Source organism: Cibotium barometz, chromosome 27, assembly GCF_041138505.1.
Source record: "Cibotium barometz isolate CiBa-2024 chromosome 27, ASM4113850v1, whole genome shotgun sequence".
Lineage (NCBI taxonomy): Eukaryota > Viridiplantae > Streptophyta > Polypodiopsida > Cyatheales > Cibotiaceae > Cibotium > Cibotium barometz.
Window position 1 is genome coordinate 35,961,548 of NC_141072.1, and position 27,671 is coordinate 35,989,218.

Here is a 27,671-nt window from a genome sequence, read left to right on the forward strand (position 1 = left end):
AACTTATAAAACAATCCATTGATAAACAATTATTGGTATCACTTTGGACTCTGCGTCGAGACCAGCTGGTCAGCAACAACGAGATCCAGTAACAGATTATAATAATTTTTCGTCATCATACATATATATCTTCCACGACATACGCATGGGTGTCCTAAGCACCGCGAGCCCGTGCATCGCCTGGTAAGAACCCTCCAGGATCCTCCTTAGGTGTCTTGGCACTTCACTCAGGGATCGCTTCGTCGGCCCTCGCCCATCGTACCGGAAGCACACCATTTTTCACCATACCAAGGCTGGTCAAGACCTGGGAAGGTTTTTTCCGCGTGAGCCGTCCTTTGAACACTCCTCGCTAGGTGTTGCAACCCAACTTCCCTTAGAAAAATACATATACCAAATGCTCCCTCCAGCATTCTGGCGTAAGACAGTCCTTTAAGAAAACAGGGTTTCTATGCAAGTTTTCAGTTTTGAATTTCTTTTGAATACAATGAGTATATCTTAAATCCATATCCCAAGACTTTCTGATCGCAGGTCTGAATTCCAAACAGAATTCCTCGAATTCTGTAACCTTGATCCTCAGATCAGAATCAAAGGGTCTTAACTTGATTTCAGATTTGGTGGGTGATTTGAGTGAATTTTCCTAAACTGGTCACATCATCTTTTCTTCGAAGGAGTTATGTCTCTTGGTCATAGTCTGATTCAGGGTTTGAGTCTGAAAAGGTTCTCCCTGAACTATCTTTCTCGAAGGGTAATATTTCAATTACTACTTTATTGAATTTCATTCATTGAGTATTTGCTTAACTGAATTCAAAACTAATCACACAAATTTCTATGAGGAATAAATTAATGATTTAACTAAAATTCCGACTTTGATAGTTTTTTTTTGAGTTTTCTCGTTACCATCCTAGAGAATATGAAACGATAGAATTTTCTCTCACAAAGTATTTACTTATTCGTTTACCAATATTCATGGGATTTAAACATAGGATTAAAGAGAACTCTTATTTTGATATAAAAATTCTGTATGCATCTATTTATGCATAAAATCCAACTTTTATGGAAATAACACTTTTATATAAAAGAAAATCCTTTTATGCATCTATTTATGCATAAAAATCAATTTTGATGAAAGTAACACTTTTATAATAAAAAAATTCTTTTATGCATAAAAATCAATTTTGATGAAAGTAACATTTTATAATAATAAAAATTCTTTGATTTATCTATTATGCATAAAAATCAATTTTGATGAAAGTAACACTTTTATAATAAAAAAATTCTTTTATGCATCTATTTATGCATAAAAATCAATTTTGATGAAAGTAAAACTTTTATAATAAATTTTTTTATGCATCTATTGATGCATAAAAATCAATTTTGATGAAAGTAACACTTTTATAATAAAAAATTCTTTTATGTATCTATTTATGCACAAAAATCAATTTTGATGAAAGTAACACTTTTATAATAAAAAAATTCTTTTATGCATCTATTTGTGATGAAAGTAACACTTCTATAATAAAAAAATTCTTTTATGCATCTATTTATGCATAAAAATCAATTTTGATGAAACCAACACTTTTATAATAAAAAAATTCTTTTATGCATAAAAATCAATTTTGATGAAAGTAACACTTCTAAAATAAAAAATTTCTTTTATACATCTATTTATGCATAAAAATCAATTTTGATGAAAGTAACACTTTATAATAAAAAAAATATTCTTTTATGCATCTATTTATGCATAAAAATCAATTTTGATGAAAGTAACACTTTTATAATAAAAAAATTCTTTTATGCATCATCTATTTATGCATAAAAATTAATTTTGATAAAAGTAACACTTTTATAATTAAAAAAATTCTTTTATGCATCTATTTATGCATAAAAATTAATTTTGTTTTTAGAATAAAAAAAATCTCCAATATGCATCTTTCTATGCACAGAAATTAATTCTAATGGAAATAACACTTTTATAATAAAAATATTTCTAATATGCATTTTTCTATGCCTAGAATGAAAATAACACTTTTATAATACACAAACGGTGGGGATTACACTTTTTGAATAATAAAAGATAAAACTTATTTCACAAAATTTAAGAAAATTTTGCCATAACCTCCTTTGTATGGCTGACCATTTTTTAATTTTTTTCATTCTCAAGTTACTTAGAAATTATCCCAAATGGTTTAAAGCATTCCAAACTAATCAAATTCCACTTTTTAAAGAGAAACAATATGAAAAGTTTAATTCTAAGAAATTGATTACATATCTAGGATAAAGAAAGGCTGAATTCAAGAATGAAGAGAGGGGGAAAGCCTTTCCAAGGCATAACATCATTTTTCATTTTAAAGAAAACAAAAATTAGAAAACCATTGAATGGAATAAAGAAAAAGTAGGATTTCTAGCTTACATGAATTTTTGTGAGCTTTCCTTTGGCTTGATGGTTTGAGGGATCTACTCTTGTTTGCAACAAGAGTGGCCACCAATTCTTTTGAAGAGAAAATGGTCAGAAACTAATGAATTATCAATAAATTCACTGTTTTTGGCTTTGGGAGGAGTAGAATAACAGTGCAAAAAACACTATTAAGCTTCTACAAAGGGGGAGGCTTCTATTTATAGGAAAAAGTGAGCTTCTAACCAAGCAAACTGATTCTAGAATTTTCCAGATCAGTTTGGTCAATTTTTGACCATTTTGGGTCAGTTTAGTTAACTTTTAGGATCCAGTTTTTTTGAATTAGGAGAGAGGAGAGATGAAATCTAATTTTATTGATTTAAAATTCAAAAGCAATGATGGGAAAAAGCCACCTACTTCATGAGGGGGAATCCCCACTCCGAGGTGTCAAAAATTCATTTTTTAAGTATTTCCTTTGGTCCTTAGTCCACTCTTCATCTTTTTTTTTCTCGAGAAAAGATCCTTTCATTAGTTATATAAAAACGCCCCTAGGGCTACAAAAGATCCTCTCTGCTCATAAGAAAACAGAGGAGAGAACAAAGCAAGGAAGCCAAGGAGACTCTCCCTAGGTGCTGAAAAGTACAAGTATCAGTACAAAGAACTGAGAGGCTATATCATACAATAGGAGGGGGGAAAAGCTAAACAGGTGGCCTGTAGTGCCAACGGGGGGACCTCGCGTGTAGGGTATAGAAGGGGCCACTGCGCCAAGTGGTGTGAAAGGCTTGGCGCCGCAAGATCGCCTCATCCGCCCGAGTCACCCTGGATGCGGTCATACTGTCCTCGCAGGGTGTACCTCTGAATTTCGTGCCTCAAGCAACCACGATAGCGTATATAATGTGCGCCGCCAAGGCCCTGTACATTCCATGAGATGATCCTCACTTGATGACCTGTTGAGGTGGATGCTGTCTCAGCCGTACGACGGGCCTTCGCAAGCGGCTTGGATGGAGAATAGTCCCCGTCCGAGCGGCTACGAATCTGCCCATCCGGTGTGCTGCAAGAATCTCGGATAAGACGCCAGTGTGGCTGTGTCCCATGGCGACTGCCTCCCGCTCAGACAGAGCAACCTCGTGTATGCATACATATCCAGGGTCGCGTGCTAAGTCTGCCTCTATATGCGAACGACCAAATGTCGAATCCCTGAGGCATCCACACTCCTGGGATCTATGAAAAAATGAGCCAACTCCCATAGTCGGCCTATCACATCTGTCACCTCCAGATCGCTCACATGGTGCGAAAACTCAACTGCCTGAGTCTTCAAAGTGCTAAGAGCGAGCTCCAGAGTCCACTCCCGATCGCGTGGGCCACAGAGAGGGAATGAGAAGGCCACTGCTGAATCAAGTGCCTCCTCCCTGCAGGCCAGAGGTATCACTACATGAACTCTGATGGGTGCTGGCTCATGGGGGCCCTCTGCTCCAAAAAGTCGTGTGGAGTAATCAAAAGCCTCCGAGCGTTGTCTAGTGTCGAGACGACTCAGCCGACTGCGGATGGAGGATATCCGTGAAGCTCGAATCGGCATGGTAAGTCTCCTCTGCGGTGCTCGAGCAAGGTCTGTGCTCAAAGCCCACTGCAGGTGAACGCCAGGGGACTGCCAGGGCCTCCCGAGGAGCTGAGGCGAGGGGGGGAGAAGGGGGTGGGGAAGGAGCCGTTGTCGAAACCGGAGCGGGGACGGAAGGAGGCGAAGGTGGAAGCGAGGCGAGAGGGGGGGACGGCGGGGGAGGGGGTGGGGGCGAAGGAGGGGGTGCTGGCATCTCCTGGTCCTCAGTCGGCGCTGGTGTCTCCTCTTGGAGGGGAGCAAAGTTGTTCCTCATGGGAACCCAGTGATGCTGAGACTGTGGGCTGCTGCTGCATCGGTCTCTGGGCGTGCTGCTGTGGCTGTCTCCCTCGACGGCGCCCCTGTCCAGGTTGCCACTCGGAGGTCTCTGTGGGCTGAGCAGGTGTCCCGGAGGCTGCCTGTTGCCGAGCTGCATCTGTGGGTGGGCCATCAGGGGCCTGCTGCTGCTGCTGCGGTGAAGGTTAGGGTCTCCTGCGAGGGTAGGCCAGGTGGCCGACCTATCTGCAAATAAAGCACTGGTTCGGGAGCCCCGAGAACTCCACTCTCTGATCAATCCATCTCCCCCCTATCCTAGGTAGCTGAATGACCTTCGGAAGGGAGGAGATGTCAGGAACCAAAACTCTGACCGAAGGTAGCCCAGCTGCTCTAGCCACCACCACTGAAGCTGCGGTGGGGCCAGTCTCGAGCACCAAGCCCACCAATGCTCCTAGCCTCGAAAGGAGCAGAAGGTACTCACGGCGGAGTCCAGGGAAGCAAACTGTAACATGGAAAAGGCGCTCTCCCTGCTCGGCCCGCTGCTGGGTCAAAGCCATGCTGCCAAGGTCTGAAGAATGCCCGAGCGCCCCTGATGTCAAGGGGACTCATGGCTAGGACCTGGGCCATGCTCTGGGCAGTCTTGAACTCGATCTGGTAGTGTCCACGGCCCAGTAGCTGAACGTCCAGGATCTTGCCCACATCTGCAAGAAGGCAGGCCTGGAGAAGATCTCGAATCTCCCCTCTGCTGGGGACGAGTGCCGACTATACGGCAGATGGTGGAATGTGCCTGGAGGCGTTCCACCTTTGCGGCGAGGCTCGCTTCCTCTTCTGGCAAAAGAGAAAGCCTGATGGGGGTATCCTCAGGGGCGGGTGAGGGGGCTGCGAAAGAGTCTGATGGGGGTATCCTCAGGGGCGAGTGCCGACTATACGGCAGATGGTGGAATGTGCCTGGAGGCGTTCCACCTTTGCGGCGAGGCTCGCTTCCTCTTCTGGCAAAAGAGAAAGCCTGATGGGGGTATCCTCAGGGGCGGGTGAGGGGGCTGCGAAAGAGTCCCTCTGAGGTGGGCGGGAGGAGCCTCCATCAGAGTTTGAAGCTATGGCGAAGGCGGAGCGAATGCGGAGAGACCTGCAAGAACCGAGCTGCACACAAAGGGCGGAGGGGGAAGGCGGAAGGTTAAAAAAGAAAAGAACCCCCAGGGGGCGGAAAAACTAGAAAGAAGGGGGAGGGGGGTTAGGCAGCGAAGGAAAAACCCTGGGGGGGCGCAAGCAGGGGTGGGGGGAAAGAGAGGGCTGGTGGAGGGGGAAACTAGAAAGAAGGGGGAGGGGGGGTTAGGCAGCGAAGGAAAAACCCTGGGGGGGCGCAAGCAGCGCGAAAGGAGGGGTGGGGGGAAAGAGAGGGCTGGTGGAGGGGGGAACGGGGGGTTGAAGAGGGGAGGGGGGCGCGATGGCGAGTAGATGGAGGCGGGCGCTTCAGCGCAAGAGAGCCAGGTGAAGGGGGGGCACATAAGCAAGGGTAGGCGGGGGGAAAGGGCGCGTGGGTGGGTAGGGGGAAGGGTGTGCAGGCAGCGCGAGCAAGGGCGAGAGCGGGAGCTTCAGCGAGCAGTGAGCACCATGTTTTAGCCCACTCTTCATCTTATGTGTACTCATTTTTGGGGGGATTTTGTTTATTTCTTCAATTTACCTCCTCCCTACATTTGGATTAATATTATTGGTCCATAGGAACCTTAATTTAAAATTTTCAAAAAATCTCGACCCTCAGGATAAGGCCTTTTGAAACAGATTATAGTTTATTTCTAATGCACCTTCTGAAATTCTTTTTGAACTTCTGTTTCGAGGGAATTTATTTAAATAAGATGAGATATTTTTCCATCCAAAAATATTTAAAAACTGAATCACCTTTCTCCAGAAGATTTTCTCTCTCTACAGGTAGAAACAAAATCTTTTATATTTCTGAAGAGGGATTACAGGAGAAGATATTGGACTTCTTGAGAGGTTGGGGAATCTTACATTCTCTCCCACTTGAAAAACGTGAGATGTCCTCATCTCACAAACTGGGGGGTAATCCCGCAACATTTCGGCTTCTTTCTCCGAGGTGGCATCTTCAAAAGGATAGAACTTCCAATTAACCAATAATTCTCTTAGAATTCTATTCCTGAGAACCTTCTCTCGAACATCAAGGATTTCTTCAGGTTGGAGTTCCATCTGCCCTTGGGTTGAAGAAGTTAAGATTTCATCATCAAGCACATGATTCGGGCTTGGTACATACTTTTTAAGTAGGCTGACATGAAATACATAATGTACTTTGAGATGAGGAGACAGAAGAAGTTCGTAGGCTAAGTCACCTACTTTCTTTGTAATCAGATATGGCCCACAATATGTGGGAGATAACTTCTTATACTTCCCAAGAGATAGAGAACTTTTTTTTGGGGCGTACTCGAATGAAGACCATATCTGCTTCTTCGAATTTTCTGTCTGTCCTCTTCTTATTTGCATACTGTTTTTGTCTATCCTGGGTAGCTTTTATATCTTTACGAATTGACTGTATCTGCTGCTCCATGTCGGCAATAAGCATATGTCTGGACATCTCGACCCTAATCAATGGGTTGGACCAAGTTAATGGAGTTAAGCAATCTTGTCCATACAGAGCTTTGAAAGGGCTCATCCCAATACTTCGGTGATAAGAAGCATTGTAGGCGAACTCGACTAGGTGTGCAGATAACTTAGCCACTTCTTGGGTTCCCTGCTATAGCATGACCGAAGTATATCTTTGATTACTTGGTTTACCCTTTCTGTTTGACCGTCGGTCTCGGGGTGGTAAGATGTGCTGAGATCCAAGAAAGTTCCTACTGCTTCGAAAAATGCAGTCCAGAATCTTGACGTGAATTTGGGGTCTCGATCACTTACTATTCTTCTGGTGGGTAGGCCATGCAATCTGAAGATTTCCTTGGGGAACACTCTGGCCACATCCACTGCACTGTAGGTTTCTTTTACTCGAAGAATCAGATGGGCAACTTTGGTTAGTCTATCAACTACCACGAAGATAAAGTTGTAACCTGATTGCATTGAAGGTAATCCAGTAATAAAATCCATACTGATGCACTCCCACTTCATCTGGGGGATGTCTAATGGATGTAACTTCCCAGGCATTTTTACTCTCTCAGCCTTGACTTTCTGACATGTCAGACATTGACGTACATGATTAAGTACATCTTTTTAGTCCAGTCCAAAAGAAGCTTTTCTTCACACAGACATGTAGGTTTTGATGAAACCTGGATGTCCTGCAATAAGGCTGTCATGGGCTTCATTGAGAATTTGACCCTTATTTCCCTTATCATTTTGGGAATGCATAGCCTGCGATTATAATACATAAATCCATCATCCAGGCTGTACCCATGAACTCGGTTCAACTCCTGTGGAGTTTTGCTTTCCTGCATAAGTAGGGTAGCAATAGGGCCAAAGAATCTATCTTGCATGATCTTCTCTCTTGCTTCAATAATCAAAGGATTTGACACTACAGTAATTGCAAGCAAGGAGGCTTTTCTACTGAGGGCATCTGCTACCACATTTTCTTTGCCTAGGCGGTACTTCATTTCAAAATCAAATTCTTGCAGGGTCTGCATCCACCTTCTTTGGCGCATGTTGAAATCCTTCTGAGTGAAGATCCACTTTAAGCTCTGATGATCTGTCATCAAAGTGAATCTTTGACCGAGTAGGTAATGTCTCCACAACTTCAGGGCATATACTACTGAAAGTAGTTCCAGGTCGTGGGACAGCATAATTCCTCTCATGCGTTCTGAGTTTTTGGGATTCATAGGCCACTGCATGACCTTCCTGCAATGAGTGCACCTCCCAGGGTAAAACCATTGGCATCAGTTTTACTACCTCAAAGGGTAGAGAGAAATCCGGCAACTTCAGAACGAGATTAATTACCAAGGCGGTCGGTCTTTAGCTTATCAAAAGCACTTTGGCACGTGGCAGACCATTGAAACGGGATATTCTTCTTGAGAAGATTAGTCAGGGAGGAAGCTATGAGAGCATACTTTGGTATAAAAATTCTATACCAGTAGCCAGTCAATCCCAAGAATCCCCTGACTTCTTTCACTATGTTGGTTCAGGCCAATCTATGACTGCTTGGAATTTTGTGGAATCTGGAGAAATTTTATCTTTGGATACCAGAAGGCCCAAGTATTCAACATGGTCGGCAGAGAAAGTGCATTTGCTCTTTTTTGCAAAGAGTTGGTGCTTCCTTAGAATCTCAATACCTTTTCTGACATGAGCTTCATGGTCAGCTGCATTCTTTGAGTAAATCAGAATATCATCAAAGAAAACAAGACCAAAATCATCCAAGTATTCTCTGAGAACGTCGTGCATTAGGCGATTGAATGTAGCTGGGGCATTTGTCAATCCAAATGGCATGACGAGTATTGATGCTGGCTGTCTTCGAGATATCTTGCTCATTAATCCTGATCTGATAATACCTTGATTCGAGATCTATCTTTGTGAAGATCTGATAATACCTTGATTTGAGATCTATCTTTGTGAAGATCTGGGCTCCACTTAGCCTGTCCAGAAGCTCATCAATTCTGGGGATAGGATACTTAACTGTCAGCTGATAGAGACCTTTGTAGTCCACACAGAGTCTTAGCATTCCATCTTTTTTTTTCTGAAAGAGAACTGGCGCACCCTAAGGTGAAACACTGGGTCTTACAAACCCTTGTTCTAACAGCTGTCTAAAGCTGTTCCTTGAGTTGGATGGCTTCAGGAACTAGCATTTTGTACGTGCGCAGGGCTACTGGCTGAGCTCTGGGGGTCAATTCTATCTCATGATCTACTTCCCGGATTGGAGGCATCTCTATTAATTCTGCTGGGAATAAATGATCATAATCACTTAACCATTTAAGTTATTTAGCTTTTAACTTTGAGTCTATTGGATTCATTTTGACAACATAAATGAGCTGCTTCTTTCTAAGTCCTTTTAGTAACTTAGAAGCTTTTACTAATTGCAGACTTGGGGGTCCTGAAATTTCGGTTCCTTGAACTTTGCTTCCGTGAAGGTCACGGAAGGAAATGGTTCCATTATGACAGTGAATGTCAGCTTGATTTTTGTGGAGCCAATCCATTCCAAGGATCCCGTCAAAAACTCCCAAAGGTATAACTCTGAACTGACAGTCAGTTAAATTCCCATCTAGATTGAACTGAATACGATCTGTCTCAAGGTGAGTGAAAAGAATCTTCCCACCACTGGCCAATTCAACTTGCATAGGTTTCCCTAATTTCTATTCTAAGACTAGCTTACACAAGCATCTTGGGGAAATGCAAGAATGAGTACTGCCTGAATCAATCAAAAGCTTAAAAGGCTTACCCTAATGCTCAGCTGGAGTATGGATGACTGAGAATGGATGGTTTGGCCCTTGGTTTTCAATTGCAGCATAAATCTGTCCTCTTTCCTCTTCCACTACTTCTGCTTTTGTGACTGCTCTGGTTGCTGCAGTAGTCTGAGGCGAAACTCTTTCTCTTTGGTTGCCCTAGTTTTGGGAAGGAGTTCTGAGGCTACTCTAGACAGAGGCAGATGGCTGAGCTGGAGTTCTCCTGGGATTTCCCTGATTTGGATGAGACGGACCCTAATTTGATTGATATACGAAGGGATTGGTCTGAGCACTCTGGGTCCTTGACTTCCCTGTCCCCTTGACATGGCAGGAGTCGTTATGTCATTCCAAGTGCATCTAAATGTTTCTGTGTACTTCTAAGTGCCTTTTGTTGCTTCTGAGTGCTTAATAGTGCTTCAAAAAGTTGCCAGGTGCCTGAGAGTTCTTCCAAATGCTTCCAAGTGCTTATGCTCGTAATGGCTTAACAGAGCTTCAGAAGTGATAACAGGAGCTTCTAACTGCTTAACTGCTTCCAAGTGCTTGTAAGTGCTTGTAAGTGCTTCCAAGTGCATCTAAATGTTTCTGTGTGCTTCTAAGTGCCTTTTGTTGCTTTTGAGTGCTTAATAGTGCTTCAAAAAAAAACCTCTATCACTTCAGCTCCTTCATTACCCCATCAAAAGAACATGCTTCCATCTCTAAATTCTTCTCTCACAGTCAACCACACTAGAATATGTCCCTTCTTATACCTTGTCAATACCAATAGTATAGATTAAGTCTTACTTTTGCAAGGGTAACCCCCCAACCTTCAATATAAATCAATATAAATCAACCCTTTGTCTAAGTAAATAGTCTCTCCATAATAAAGACCTACCCTCTACCATCCATAAATACAGACCTACCCTCTATATCAGTAGTTTCTCATGAATGTTGCCTTTACTCCAAGAGCCCCTCTTTGACCAACCTCACAAAAGGAGTCAACATTAGGTAAAATTTGGAGTCAAAAAGGACCCTCTAAGGAATTCCAAGTCAGATTTTTCTTTAAAAAAAGGGGCTGACAGTTAAATTTATACAAATCAAGTCAAAATTTGACAGAGATTGTAGATTAGGAATCTACTCTTCCAGATCTTTTCAATGATATATAACATGATGGGAAATTTTGCATATTCAAGAAGTTCCCAAATTGGTGATGATGTGGGAACTCTTGAATGTGTAAAATTTCCCATCATGGTTCCCAAATTGGTGATGACATGGAAACATGATCCGTTATGAAAAAGGTACCAAATGTTCAATTCCATAAAAGAAGGTATATCCAACACATAAGTCAATGTCAATCTATCTTCATGATATTAAAAGCTATGTAAAAAATAAGTTATTAGTAGATCAAGACTACTATGAGCATGGCAATTTGATTCGGCTACTTCACCAACCCAGGAAACACTCACAACAATGCTTTTACAACACAAATCTCAAAAGCATGGAAAGAAGAGTACTTGTCAAACTCTTCCACAAAAACATACAATGGCAAGATATTCTTCCAACTCATTAGTTATGAGTTCCTAAGAAATTATTACAAGCATAGGGATTCTATAAAGATGATGATAATGTGTGGATTCCAAAGAAATCCACAACATCCTCTCAACTTGCACAACCTTGACAACAAAGCCACCAATCCCCACACTTTGCAAGTGAGGTTCAATCCTCAAGGGTGCTTTGTACTTTATGGAAGACTTCAAAAATTACAAAAATTGGTACCACTTGGTTGCAAAGGGTAATAGAAATGGAATGATGTTTACTTTGGATATTAACATGCCTCAAGTGAAGGTACTTGTGCATGGGACATGTGTCAGCAGTGGCACTTAGTTGCAAAGGGTAATAAAAATAGAATGATGTTTACTTTAGATATTAACATGCCTCAAGTGAAGGCACTTATACATGGGAAATGTATCACCACCAATATTGACATATTTCACAAGCGCATTGGTCATGTGAATATATAGCGATGACGGCGGCTGAAGTCTATATAGGCCCAAAATATTATTGTAGGTTTACCAAAGTTTAAGGTTGATGGTATGCACAGAAAAGTATGTGAAGCATTCCACCTTGATAAATATGCCAAGCATGCTTTCCCTCATAAAATTTATTCAATGCAAGGCCATTGGATGTTATACATTCAGATATATGGGCACTAACTAAGACTACAACAATTAGAAGCTGTAGTAACTATGTTACATTCATTGATGTGATCATGAAACAAAAGTGTGATCATCATTAATGAACGGGGACCAAACAAGGCTCTAATGATTATAAATTATAGGTACTATGTTAAATTTATTATGATGATCACACTAGGAAAGTGTAATCATCAATGGATAGAAACAACCAAAGCTATAACAATTACAGGTTATAGATATACTACGTTACATTCATTGATGAGGATCACACTAGCAAAATGTCGGTTTATTTCATGAGAAGAAAAGTGAGGTGTTCTCTCATTTTCAAGGATCTAAAGCCGTATGTAGATTAGATTGTGTGGAATAATAGTTATAAAGCCGTGTGTAGATCAAATTTCTAAGATTAGATTGTGTGGAATAATATTTCTCCAATGACTTCAGTGATTTCTTGAGAATACAGGTAAGCAAGAGACAATTCACCTTGATTTACTTCATGAGGAGAAAAGTGAGGTATTTGCTCACTCTTAAAGATTTAAAGCCTTGGTTAAGAAGAAAAACGATACATAGATCAAATTGTGTAGGAGAATATTTCTCTAATGAGTTCAATGATTTTTTAAGAAAGTAGGAAACCAAGAGACAATTCACCATGCATGTACACTCTATAACAAAATGGTATTACATCACAACAACGGAAAGGAAAAACCATCACAGTATAAAATTTCTCATACCTTGATATATCTAAAAAGAATATTTTAGATTACTTGTGGGTTGAAGCAGTAGCTATTGATGTTTACATTATAAACATGACCCCCACACTGTAATTATTTATGGCATGACAACTGAAGAGAAGTTTACATGTATAAAACCAAATGTGTCTCACTTTAAAGTGTTTAGATGTATTATATATGTGGATGTTCTTGAGGAATGAGAACCAAGTTAGATTCAAAGGTAGAGAAATGCATCTTCATTGATAATTCTTTGGAGTAGAAAGGTTATAAATATATAACCCTATCACTCATGAGATGTGACTAAGCAGAGATGTTGTCTTTGATGAGATGTAGCTGGTATGCAATTGAAGATACAAATGTATAAAGTAATGATGATGTCACACATGTAGAGCATTAATCACAGGTTCTTGGTGAACTTGAAGTGTCTTCTAGCAGTGGATTCAGTGTTAGTGCATGGTCAGGTAGGTTGAGGATAGATGTAAGGAATGTAGATGCATCATCTAATGGTACACATGAAAAGATGCAGGGGGGAAGAGAGCTTGAGCTCTTGCAAGTACACACACACTCACAAAACCCTAATAGAGAACACACAAGGTGAGAGGCTAAAAATCTTCTTCTACTTCACTCAACACTCAACACACCTTCTTATAACATTCTGCCTACACATGTCCAGACTTACCACAATAAAAGCATTCACGTGCATCATTATATTACCTTTGCCAATTTCCACGTCCTCTTTGACTCCCCCTGCCTTTGAATCTGCCTCTTCCACACCTGTGTGTTGTTGATGTTGTTGTTGTGTATTCTGGGACTGTTGTTACTGCTGCTGCTGGCCATAATTCTGATTTACCTGTTTGGCCACTTTCTTGACTGCATCCTTGGCCTCCTCTACCTCGTCTTCTACCTAAACTTGTATAGAAGGCCTGTTGCTCTGAACTGTTTTTGTTTTGTGAAGACTGTTGGTCTCTTCACCCAAGCTCTTCTCTTCTATAATCAGCAGACACCAAATCTGTAAAGTTGGGAATATTTTTCCGAGTCTGAATAGACGTCTTGAATGCCTTGTATTGTGGCCCGAGACCATGTAGACAGACTTCCATCTTATCATCATCATCTCTACTGACACACCAATAGATGCAAGGGATTCCACAATACCCTTTATCGTCAATGCATAGTCATTCATAGACATGCTCTTTTTCTCCACAGTATGAAGTTCATTCTTCAACTGTATCTTATGTGCCTTGGTATTTGTTTCATAGAGTTTTACCAAGGTGTCCCACGCCTCCTTGGGGGACTTGGCATCCTGAATGTGCCCAATCATGGTGTCCTGTATACTAATGGATAGCCAATACATAACTTTCCTGGCTCCTTGGTTCCAGTCTTTAAACTCTTTCACATCTACAGCAGTCGGATTTATGTCCGGTATCTTCGGTGCCTCTTCATTCTCACCTTCTATGTAGTCCCAACAGTCCTTTCCCATCAGAAAATTCGTCAACGTGAACCTCCAAGCATGGAAGTTATTCTTATCAAGCTTCTCAGCCACAATCTGGGTTATGCCATCATTTGACATCTTGCCAGACACACAATTTTACCAGAAACAACACTCTGGTTTGTCCTGCACAAATTGCTATATTTCTGCAGAGCAGTACTGTAGTACTCTCAAATGTCACAACCAGTGACCTCAATGTGCATACATACACCCAATGGCAATTGTTGACCTCTTTGCAGCAGCAGAAGCATCCACAGTGTCTGCACAGCCAATCTGTCTTCCTCCAGTTCTTAAAACAGATTTCTGCAGAGAATCGATGACTTACTCGCAGCGCTCGAAATCGCCTGCTTTCTAAAAAACGGAGGTCAGGACGCGCCCGCCGAAACATGTTTTCGATCGGAAAATACTATCCGATACGACAATATAGCTTTACTCCCACGAAGAAAGCTCCTCAATCAGAGATCGTTTGCCGTGCCTCCCGTAGAGCTCCCGACAAGGGTATAGTCACCAACACAGATAGGGAAGAGTAGTTGAAGCTCTTACCCTCGTACCGCTTCCTGTGGTTCTCTTGCTTGCAGCTTAGCCCTTAGCACAAACCAGGCTCTGATATAGGGGGAAGAGAGCTTGAGCTCTTGCAAAGCACACACACACTCACAAAATCCTAATAGAGAATACACAAGGTGAGAGGCTGAAAATCTTCTTCTACTTCACTCAACACTCAACACACCATATACAAGATAAGAGTACACGCAATATGAAAGGTACTCAACCAAATACATACAAGGGTTCTCTCCAGTGTGAACCCAACTAAATGGGCTGGCGCTATAACTATGCCAGTCTCTAGAATGGCTGTCACACAGCCTGTCATCCCACTGGCCGCATATCACCCAAGATCTCACCAACCATGCCAGTGGTGTAAGTGTGGGGCCTATCCCCCCCAAGCGGGTCATCAGTGTCCACCGCTGACTAGACGAGCTCGATATCTCAACAACACATGTATCATGTAAAGGGAAGAAAAAGGTAGATCAAACTTGTGTGCCTGATATGTCAGGTCACTCTTATGTGGATGGGGACTCTGGTTTCTCTGAGTAGCACCTTGATGAGGAGCTTAGCATTGTGTCAGTAGTTACTCCTGGTGCATAGAGAACCAGGTTTTTTTAAGGACACAAGATAGTGATCCAGGTGTACGTAGGTGCACTCGGAGTAGATAGCCACAATTGTTAAGTTGAGTCTTCTTTTCGCGTCACTTTGCCTTGTGTGATTTCGTGTCTTCTTCTTTGATCTCCCTTCGTGCATACAAACCATAACTATTCTTACATGGTTAAATCAATACACAAGATAGATCCCCCTTGGCTTGGGAAAGCACTTGGAAATTGTAAGTGGGTGTAAAAGGTCAAGTACAACTCAGATGGATCGATGAATAGGTAGAAGGTAAGACTCGTGCCAATGGTTATGCAGAGACATATGGCATTGACTATGAAGACATTCAGCCCAGTCACATTGCGAGAATGGCAACCGTGAGAGTTGTCATTGCTATGGGTACACTGAAGGATTAGTCGTTACATCAAATAAATGCAAAGAATATATTCATACATGGTGATTTGCAACAAGAGAAGAATTTTACATGATGATGCAGCCACCACTAGGTTATGAGAGGGATGTACATCTAGATTTTATGTGTAGGTTATGCAAAGCCTTGTATGGCTTGAAACAGGCACCAAGAGCATGGTCAAACAAGATCGAAGGGTATCTCGATAAGTGTTACCATTGGATTTTAGATATCCAATTAAATTTTTCACTTTATGTAAAAAAGACAGATAGAGGGATCATACTATTAGTCATTTATGTGAATGACTTGATTACCATTCATGACAGTGATGCTGACATACATGATGTCAAGATGCTTTTAAAGCAAAAGTTCAAGATGAAAGATTTGGGTAAGGTGCATTATTTTCTTGGTATAGAGGTGGTGAAATCACCTGATGGAATTTTGTTGTTATAGAGATACTATGCCTTGGACATGTTATCCAAGTATGGTATGGCAGGTTATAATCCTATTTTAGTGCCATTGGAGAAAAATAATAACCTTTCCATAGATACATGTAGCTTTTAAAGGACCCCACTATGTATAAGTGCATAGTAGATAGCTTGATCTTCATGACCATTACTAGGCCAGATTTGAGCTATTTTTTTAGTCTTGTGAGTCAGTTTATGCAACGGCTAGAAAGCCCACACTTGGATGTGGTTAGACGGATTCTTACATAAGAGAGCTACCATAAGAGAGCTACCATTAGATTTATATTCTCTTGGGAGCTACCATTAGATTTATGTTCTCTTGGGAGTACTACTGTGAGTTGGAGCAACAAAAAACAGCCAACAATTATCTTATCGAGAATAGAGGCACAATACACTTTGGCAGCTTATAAGGTAGCTTGGTTTCAAAAGCTATTTGGTAATATGGGTGAGCCCCAAAGGGCTATTATCATTTATTGTGAGAACATAAGTACCATACAACACTGGCTAGTAATCCAATCTATCGTGCTAGGATACTAGCCAAAAGTTCTAGCATTGTAGGAGGTTATTATTGATATACTATATTAATATATGATTGTAAGTGTATTCTCATACCCCAAATGAGATATTTTGAGTACCACCTTGAGATTTTTCTTTAAGGAAAAAAACTTTAGGAGCCTTCTTACTATTACTATAAAAAACCAAGGTTTAAGAAATGAAAAAACTTGAGGAGCGTTCTTACTATTACTATTCATTTTTTAAAAATCCAAGGTTTGAGAAATTCGTAGGATTCCCCAAGTAGGCTATTATTTTTTTAATAAGGTAGGTTGAAAATAAAGCACTAAATGACAAAGTTATTCTTCTTATTTATCTATGATGACATAGGGTAGTCCCTATCTTTTAATTTTTTTAAAAGCATACTAAAGGCCTTTGTTTCCTGTACTTTTTGTATGAATTCTAGGTCCATGCAAAACCAACAAAATAAAAAAGGCCTTTGACTCATGTACAAATACTATGGGTTGATATGCATTTCCACGGTGTAAGACATAATTATAACTTATAAATTTTCCTCATCCTTGATTAGCTGGTCAAGAGTCTTCATCTCCTTCACTCTCTACATTGAAAGACAGAAGGTGAGTACAAGCAAGGATATAAAATGGACATAAAGCAAGAACTTTAAGGTATAGCAATGTCTTTAACCTGTTGAATCTCAAAGCGCACTTTGTTCTTATATTTCTCTGCTCGCCCAAGCCTATCCATCTCTCTTATGAACTCTTCTCGTTCCTTGATCTCTCTAGCAACTGCTCTTTTCAAAATTTAGCATTTTTAACCGGTTCCGATAGGGTCTTAAGCGCTTATGTTTATTTTTTTGTACTTAGACCAAAAAGAACCTTCTAAAGGAGAGTCTAAGCGAGTGGTATTTAAGACCCAGATATGTACAAAACATATGTATAGAGGACAACCTCGAGAGCTTCTTGAGATTTGTAAATAACATTATGTAAGGTTGAATCTCCTTCACATGTTTTGATTTTGAAGAAACCTGGAATCAAAACTTACTCTGCTCTATCATGTTCTCCATTTCTTCAATTGACCCCTCCGTTACCTTCCGGATTCTAGCTGGCTTAGATTTCCGTTGGCTTGTCGGTAGCATGATCACCTCTTGATCCTGTTTCGTGTGAATCAACAATCATCATAATGGTAATATCGATGTTAATATACAGTTTCATAACCTATTACTTATTTTAATTTCTGGTTCTTTAATCATGCGCCCAATGGTGTGAGAGGAGGACCTTGTCCAGACGACCACTCCATTCAAACAAGGATGCCAGCCGTGCTTTCTCCTTGTCATCCAGAAGTGGCTCTGTTGCCCATGATTAATCGCCCATTAGGGTAGCCCATGATTAATCGCCCATTAATTAGGGTATTGCCAATTTTCTTTAATTGCGATATACAGGTTCTTAGATCTCAAACTCACTCGTCGGATGCGGCGGCAATTCTCTGTGTTCCAAGTCGACTCGTAGCTGCTTTAAAATATCGGAAGCCTTTCTTCTACCCACTGCCCGACGGGTTTCGCAATTGGCGTTATCGACAGTTTGCCGTCTTCGAAAACGCGGGACCTTCACGTATTGTTTCTGTAATTACCGACCCTCATCGTTGAGAATTGTAATGTACTAGTGCGCGTGCCGTAACGGAAGTAAAACCTAGACATTATCACGCACCTGAGGCAGTGCGGCAGGTTTTTTTGTCGTCGTCGGTTCTGCAAATGATTCACGTAGTGAAGAATTATACTTCAATCTCAAATCTGGTACTGTTTTGTACAGAAAGACGTGACTTTATCAATGGAGTTCTTAGAATCACAGGCGTAGACAGCTGATCTGTACCAGTGGGGCTCCAATCGAGCGGGCGTAATTGGCTGATTTGGCGGCGGATGCGTGTGGCATTGTGTTGCGAGTAGTCGTTGCCCCTCTTCCTGGCGAACTCGTAGCCTTTGAAGAGGGCAAACAAGGCACGGCCGGCGGCCGTCTCTCTGCCTGGCACCTTGAGAATCGGAGAATCATGCACCTTAGCGCTCCCCATCAACGGTTCTTTTGTTGTTGTTGCCTGCTTCATCTTTCCTCACCTGGATCGTTACAACCTCCACCGTTTGCTCGTCCCCTCGCCATCCATTAATAGAGAACAAAACACGAACTTTGTACTAATGGTGGCCTTTAAACGAGAGCGAAGCAAGATGTGGAAATATGCCTTGAAATCTAGAGGTTTTTCAAGTAGAATTCCCCTTTCTTAACCATACATATGTTTTTCTTGTAAGGAAATCAAATCAAAGAAAAAAGGACAAGAAAATAGGGGCTTCACACTTTGGCTCTAGAGAAAAGTCCTCTTTCATTGCTCCCTTCTATTTTACTTTTCTCTTTCTCCTCTTTCATTTTATTTTGTCCTATATTGTTTCTTTTAACTAATTGCATATTTTGTAAATTGTTTTCTGTAGAGGAAGGTTGTTGGGTGTGACCCAACAAAAGAGGAGTACAATTATTGATGTAGAGCTCCCCGTCTGGACTCCGCAATTGTGGACTTAGATGCGTATGCGAGGTGTACGCTTGGACATTTTGGGGACTCAAACAGACAAGGTAAGTAGCTGCTAAGCCCTTCTCTTATCTATGTGTAATTGTTTTTTATTGTTTTATACTTACCTTATTCTTATTTGCATGTATGTAGGATGAAGAGAAAGAGGAAGAGGAAGATCCAAACTACAAGCAGGTGAAGGAAGTGAAGACGAAGACGAAGACGAGTTGGAGAAATCCGATGAGGATTCCGAGTAGTCTCCTCTTCCTTGATTTCTTTTTTGTATATGGCCAAAGACCCAACAATTCGAGAAATTTAATATATATTTGGTTCACTTGCCCTAGTTTTCCTAGCTTTTTTTCACGCAATTGTATCGCTGCTCTCAACAGTGAAATATTGTTGAACAGACAAATTTTGCTACTGAGTAACGATCCCATTGCAGCGAAAATAGCAACATTTTTAGCAGTGAAATGGGCCCGACATCTCCGTACCCTTCTAGTTATAAAAGCGCTCCTTTTTTTGCTGTTAGACCCTCATTCTGCTGTAGTGGTAGGAAAAGGCAAGTCCAAGATCTTTGAAACTTTATCCAGATCTATAGCAATCACTTCATTTGAAATAACATGACCTAGCAGATGAAGCATCTACTATGTTAAGCCTTTTAAACACTTTTTTAACTTGTGCAAGGTGATCAATCCTCTTTCCATATACACAAAAATAATCAAGGAATACCCTTAAAAAATGACCCAATAAACGTCTCAAAAACCCTATTCATAAACCTTTGAAATGTGGTAGGAGCATTATATAAACCAAAAGACATCACACGATCCAAAAAAGTACCCCATGGTGTAGTGAAGGTTATCTTTAGCTAATCTTTCTCTACAATGTATATTCGATTATACCCACTATACCCATCTCCAAAACTATACCACTCTACACTGTGTCAACCACTTCATCGAGAATATGATCACTAAATAGAGTAATGATTATTCTTAGTTGTAGCATTCAACTTTTAAAATCCACACATACCCTAAACTTTCCATTCTTCTTTATTGAGATTACAATAGGAGAAACCCAATCAGACTCTTTCATAAGAAAAACAAACCCAACTTGAAGAAGCTTATCAGTTTCTTGCTTTACCACAAGTGAGAAGTTAGGGCTCATAGTATGGTCATTGTGGTTGAGCCCCATCTACTAGATACACCTAGTGTTCCACCACTATGATTTATCTGAGATGCTTGTAGTCAACTATAAAAAGATGAGCATAACAATGAAAAAGAGAGAAGGATTTTTCCCTTTCATGATGATCAGTGATCATGTCTCCTAGCTAAATGGGTCCAAGTCATTCCTCAATCTCTTCCTATCAAATAGACAATGCTTATCATTTGGAGGCCCACTTTGGAATCACCTAGCTGAATGGGTTGAAGTCATTCCTCAATCTCTACTTATTAAATAAGTAATGCCTATCATTTAGAGTCCCCACCTTTGGAATCACCTCAACAAGTCCATGTAAGTCCACCTCCGTGCCTCTGTGTCAGTAACTCCCAAGTGCCTTCTTTTTCTTTAAACTTTGTTTCTTTCACCTTTTTCCTTCATTTTCTGCTTTTTTATAAGCTTGTAGAAGATTAAGCTACAATTGATCCATCATTGCCATGAGTTAAGACACCCCTAGTAGAAGAAGCCATACTTTGTTGTTTTTCTTTAAAGGTGACCACTTTAGGAGAATTAGAAGGTGTAACCATTGGTGTAGTAAAAATTGGCAATACCAAAGGCTTTGTTTAATCTGCATATTCCTCTCTAAGACTTGATTCCTGAAGTAGGGCTATCTTCAAGGCCCTAGCTAAGTCTTTAGCACCTTTATACTTGCCCACTTCAACCTAGAGATAAATTATTGCAAGATCAACCCATCAATCCCTACCATGACTAATGAGGCTTCCTTGACCCCATATCTATGTAAATTCTCTCTCACACCTTATTGGTCCATTTACCATATCATACCCCTTCACAAAAGCATTGATTTGGGAAAGATGTGAGACCGCAATAATAGCAGTTGATCATACTTCTCTTCAGGTAAAAGTTCATCCAATAAGGCTCCACCTAGTATATCCTAGTTACTCAACAATTCTTCCTCTTGCCCTTCTACCCACTTAAGATCCCTTCCCTATAAAAATAAATGTAATAATTATGCCCATTCTGTAGACTTCCTATCCCCATTGCCAATGCAAGCTCTTCTAAACTCATCAAGATAAGCCTCTCGATCCTCCCCACCATTACTTCCATGAAAGATAGGTATTTTTTTCATTATGACTTAGATGGTGTAGAATAATAAGAAAAAGAAAACGAGAAGCAATAAGATACCCAAAATTAATTATCTCTATATATATGGCAAGTACATAACACACCCTTAACTCGCAAATCTATATGCACCCACAAGGAAGAATCACTCCTCTTAAGAAAAGGGTTACCATGCATATTGGGCATAAGAGGACAACGCGTATCTTTCTTTCTTCTTGATTAAGTCTCACAACCTTAAAACAATATGAATATAATATGAACATCCCATGTTACTTCATATTCAAGTATAGGAAGGATAAGGGGTTGTGGTGATTGAAAGATTTCCCTTGCTGCTTCGATGAAGAACCAAAAATTGATGAATTTAAGGTAAAACTCCTCTCCTTCTCCCTTGAATTTGATGAGGTCCCAATAATAGAACCAAAATATGTACACTCTCACACTAATCCAAATGCTAGGGATACTCATTTGTGACTTTGTTGGTTGCATAATTATCAAAGTACAATGAGAAGAGAGTGTTAGCCCGGTTAGCATGGACGTCCCTATTGTGAACAACCCTACACACACGAGCACTTTTTACCCTGTGCTAGTGGCAGGGTTTTTTCCCCATGTAAACACACTCTTGTGTCTTAGCCACATCAGCCCCATGGCTAGGGCATCTATTAGTACTCTTATATTCCACTCATTTCTTATCATTTTCTAGCATCAAGCTTCGTCTCTCTTGCTCTTTGAGCTTGTCTATGTCATTCCTGGTGGAACTTGGATACATGACTTGTCGTATTCAATTAATAAATCCATGTAAATAGTCACCTTGAACACTCCTCTATAGGCATTGTGCATTTGCTATTACAGGAGGAAGAAACCTTGGAGGAGCTGGAACTTCCAACATATCTTACTGAGAATATCCCAAGAATTATGGTTGGATTAGAACTTTCCACTAAACTCATAATAATTCAAGCACAGCTTTATCCAACACGAGAGCAGAATCTTATGATCCTTAAGTTATGGGATTTGTTAGGTCAACCAACACTCACAGCTCATCTTGAAAGAATAAATTCACACAAGACTTGAACATGCCATATTTGGGGTACTTTGAGCATACAATGTATATTGAAATTAACCCCCTTACTTGCAAGTTTTTTGTGGTTCAGTATGTGTTGGAAGCAGATTTGATATGAGAGCATAAATAGACTATTACTACCCAAGCACCACTTTGCTTTGCTAGTGACAATGTCATCATGATGGTCAACGGCATAAAGTTAACAATACCATATTGCACAAAAGAGGATCCAACCCTAATAGATTTCTATAATGCTGAATGAAAAAAGTTACAAGCCTTTTCCATAGAATCCCCTCTACATAATGACCTACCATCTGCATCAATGACCGACTCCAATAAAGCATCTATCCCCTCAACTCCATCCTCACCAACAAAGTCCAATGCCACAACCTCACAATCCACATCTATTCCTAAAGAAGTTCCCCAAGCACAACCATCTAATAAGGAACTCAAGGAAAAAGCTCTAGAGCCAATGCCACTTTATCGACCAACCTCACCACCAAAGGAGATGAATGCATGCTCAAAATCCTCATCCTCAACAACCACTCTACAAGAGACTCCAGCCTCATCATCTCAATAACTCCCATGAGTCTCAAACCCATAACCTCAGTGCCAACCAACATCAAGGAGGGCCCAAAACCTTCCACTTCATCCACAAAGAAAACTCCACCAAGACAGCCAAGATCAAGATATCTTAATAGTATCAAAATGTGGGTGGAAAAGAAATTACTTGTAGCTCAAGGCTACTACGAAGGAACAAATCCAATTTAGGTGCCTCGATCATCAAAGCCTCTTTCTCAATGCAGCATTCAAAGGCCAATGAAAAATAAAAGTACTCCACAACATTGTCCACAAAAGCCTATGCGAGTTCCTCAAAGAACTCCAAAATCTTAACACGTGTGGGTACCAAAATGATTACTGCAAGCACAAGAATGCTACCAAGGTAATACCAAATCTTGGATTCCCACGCGCATCAAAAAGTCCCCTAAGCCTAAACAAAGAAAAAAAACCTCAGCACCAAAAGCATCAGCCACCACCAACTTATAATGTTCATCAAATATGGGTTCTTGTGCACGTGCTTCAACAACAAGGATACTATGATGGTAATCCCATCATATGGTTGCCAAAATCAAACCAAGTGAAGACAGCCTCACCACCAACTTCAACCCCAATAGCTTCACCTAATATTTGACAAGAATGGAGAACCAAACAAACCCAAGCAAATCAGTCAACCCTCTTGTGCATTAAGCACCTACACAAGAGCTTGTGTGTTCATTCAAACCCAATGGCAACCAACCAATAGCTGTTCCTACCACCTTGACAACACTTGATCCACAAATTCAAGATTCAATTCCCATGTTTGCAAAATGGAGACTTACAAGCACATCAAAGACAAACTCACAATGCTCTCTTCACCCCTCTGGATGAGAAGTGTAAGTGCAGAAGCTACGCAAATAACATAAGAACCTATTCTCTAAAATAGGAAGTAGACACAAGAACCTATTGCTCGCCCAGGTGTTAGAAAAAAAAAAGCAAGAGAGAGAAAAAGACCCACACAAGGGAGTCACACAAATGGCCTACCTAAACATGGTAGAATATCCCATGCAACTCCCAACGATCTTCAATAGCCAATACATTTTTATTAAGCGTTGGCTTACTATTCTTTTAGCTAAGTTAATGTAGTAGCTATTCGATGAGTACATATCCATACTCATGCACTGGAGGTGTTTGCACCAAGGCCTTGTTCATCGATAACTTTCCAAGTACATCTCTGGATGGGGGGCCATGGTAGGTGAAAGCCTGGTCAATGATACAACCCATCACCTAGAATTTTCCTTCAAATTACAAACCTTTGCAAACGAAGCTAGAGTCTTTATAACACAATGATCTCTAATCCTTGTGAAATTATCTATCTAAGCCTCACAAGTCGACGTAATTATTTTAAGCCTTGCCAACAAGTTGCTACTTCAACAAGAGTAGGTCAATATAAGAGTCTATGTGACTCAATTCTTGTACTTCATGTATATTTTCTTCATAAGAGTACTTAAATATACATAAAATCATAAAATGAAAATGGCAAGAAGCATGCAGGAACAAGTCCTACTCATAAGATTTGACAAGAATTCTACCACAAAAAGGGATGTCATCGAAGGCCAATTTGTTCAAATGATGAATGTCGCTTCAATGAATCAAATGAGAAACTGAGAATCACAATCTTGTTCTGATGATTTTGTTACGTTCCTCTAGATTCTCCTTCTCTTCTCCCCATTATTGACATCTCTTAGTTTTCCCACTAACACAAAACACATGTAACTTTGCTTATGATTTCCAAAAACAAAGTGCATAAAAATATTAACAAAAAAAGGCTCACAAAAATATCCAAAATCACTCGCAAAAACTCCCCCCATCCCCCAACCCCATTAGAAATTTCTGCTAATCTAACCTTTTTATTTACTAACTAACCTTTCTTATTCCTTTTGAAGGAACAAAGACTATTGAATGTCACTCAACATCAAAAGCCATCAACTTGCTAATTCTCCTCACACAAAGATCTTCAACGTGATCATGAGGACATGATCATCACTCACGAGGATGCGATTAGCATCAAAAAGGGAGGAATGTTAATCCATTCCTAGGGTTAACTAGAGCTACTACCATTATCTTATATCAAGGAGTCAAGGTAGATACACTAAAAGGTCATACATTCAAGATATGAAACAATGAAATCTATAACTTGGACAGGCGCCCATAATGGTCCTGTGTAATACTGATGGGTGATTCCCGCCGCTTCAAGAGCGTGTGGTAGTAAGTTAGGATGAAGTCCTAAGTGATTTACTTCATGGATATATTATGAAAGTAGTCATTGTAATAGCATTAGGCCTCTTATGAGCCTAAATTGCCCAACCAGCCATAGTTTAAGTGAGTGTGAATACTTATGGCCATGTATCATTAGGGCCAAAAATGTCTCAAAATGGGCTGTGTAAGGAATTCGCTAACTTGCTAATTAGTAGAACGTTGACGATCAAAACGGCTCCAAATTTGGCCGTTTTGGATATTTAAAGCGTACTATGTGATTGAACATGTATCTAAGTACATATTTTAAAATCTAAAAAAATATATCGTTTTCATGCTACTCTTTAATGGCTCGTCTCGAAATTTGTCCTCTTTTAGGCAAATACTTATTTCTCTTACTTTTGAATGACCATTCCCTCCGAACGCGCTCTCATCCATTCTCCAAAAAATTTTACAAGCTTATTCTTAGTTTCACTCCTCTGCTTCTCTAAGAATTTCACAAGCTACATCTCATTCTCATTCTTCTACGTCTCTCATCTTCTAATAGCTCTGCTAATATTTTTAGCTCTGTTAGTAATGATTGATACATCTAATCGTAAGTTTCATTTGAATATCAAGCTCAACCAAGAGTATGCAACTACACGGAGTGTCTACCAAAGACCCCTTTCATGTGCGAATGAAGCTCAACATCTTCGCAACGAAGGAAAGAAGCATATTGACCTATGGACAAATGGAAGTCTATATCCACCGGATCCCAGAATAGGAAGGTATCCTTCTTTTCACACACCACATGATTTGATTAGATTTGTTGGTGATCGGGTGGATGGCTTACTTGGTTATAGTTCAAGACTATCTCAATCAATCACATATATTGATTATGCAGAATATATTACATATCTTCAAAATACTTTATCTTTGAATGCAACAAAAATTATAGAACTTGAAAACAAAATAGTGTCTTTGAAACAAGAAAATGATCAATTGAAAACCTTAAAAGAAACTCCAATAGGGTCAAGAGCATGAGTAAAACGAATGCGGAATGTAGTTAACTTGACAGAGAGATCTGGACAAAGGAAAAAAAGGTTAAAACTTGTAAGAGATCATGTTACTACCCTTCTAGGATTTGACATGTCTAATGCTCAAGAAAGGGTAAGATTTTTGAATGAGCTTATGAATAGGTCGGATATCTTGAAACTTTTGAAACTTCCTGAAAATCAAACTAAAAAAACTAGTCTTTCAACATCTACTAAAAGATATGGACTTATTGGTCCAGCCTTCCCAAATGCAAGAAGTTTGTGACACAGTGGGAGTGAGTAGAAAGGGATACAGAGCCATCTCTAAAACCTGGTTTAGGGTCCTTAAGTATTACAAAATCAAAGCTTTTGGGTTGCCTAGACCTCACAATGTTGGAAAATATAGAACTCTATTAAATGAGAAAATTTCCAAACATTTCGGAGAGTATTTCTATATTGAGGGAACAATGCCATATGAGAGACAAAATAAAAAATCGTCTTTTGAATACAACGTTTATAATAATATTTGGATGAACATTAGAAAAGTCCAATCTTTTATGGTGAGATATTACAACATTCGAGAAATAGATTGTGAAGGAAAACTTGTATTTGTTATAAAATTAGATGAAGCTCAAATCCAAAAATGTCAAAAAATGGAAAGAATATCTATATCCCTAATGAATAAAGCATTGGACTATAGTCAAGGTAAGCTTGATTCTCCATACCACAAAACTCAATCAGAAATGGAGCTATGGTGGATTGGATCAGCTCATGTCCCAGTAGAGAGTCATGAAACATTAAAGTGGCTCTTTTTACATACAGACTTTCTTCAATTATTCAGAGCCAAAATGCAGGTGAACACCTTCATGTAGACGACATAGGTGATTTCATTGTGGAATGGCATTTGAGTGCCGACCTCAAGGCATTGAAGTGTATGTTTGGTATATGTGGAGGAGCAAATACCAAATATCCATGTCTTTATTGCATGGCAAGCACAGGGACAAGAGAATGGCTTGCAGAAAATGAGATTGGAAAACCACCATCCAGAAATAATGTGAATGTTGTCGATTATCCAACTTCTGTTAAAATTTGGGATCCAATTCTACCAATACATTTAAAAAATGTGCATATATGTACATTGCATGCAGAGATAAGAATCTTGGACAAATTGCTCCGACTTCATCTGGACTATGCATATTCTATTAAGCCGACTAAACTTGCAGATGAGTGCATAGAAAAATGCGAAGCCTTGCTCTCTCAAATGGGTTTCCATGGTGGCGAAGTGCATCTTTAAAAAGATCCTGTTCTTTCTAGAGGTACAAGTGATGTTCTGCAAGATGTTTCATCAATGGGAGGAGCAAAAGCAAGAAGATTTTTGAGCAACCATGACACCAAACAAGTCAACGCAATGTGGAACTACTGGAAACATCTAT

The 27,671-nt window shown here is 40.1% G+C and overlaps 1 protein-coding gene across 1 annotated transcript; it reads right to left on the reverse strand.

Annotated features, from left to right (window-relative positions):
* Positions 1–16,855: 16,855 nt before the first annotated feature.
* On the reverse strand, positions 16,856–18,639 carry LOC147623341 (uncharacterized). The gene is made up of 6 exons (XM_086821758.1): positions 18,313–18,639; positions 17,999–18,155; positions 17,814–17,884; positions 17,581–17,689; positions 17,224–17,324; positions 16,856–17,137 (listed from the first exon to the last, which is right to left on the reverse strand). The coding sequence occupies exons 1-6, from the start codon at positions 18,631–18,633 to the stop codon at positions 17,081–17,083; spliced, it is 816 nt and encodes a 271-aa protein (XP_086677884.1). The 5' UTR covers positions 18,634–18,639; the 3' UTR covers positions 16,856–17,080.
* Positions 18,640–27,671: the final 9,032 nt, after the last annotated feature.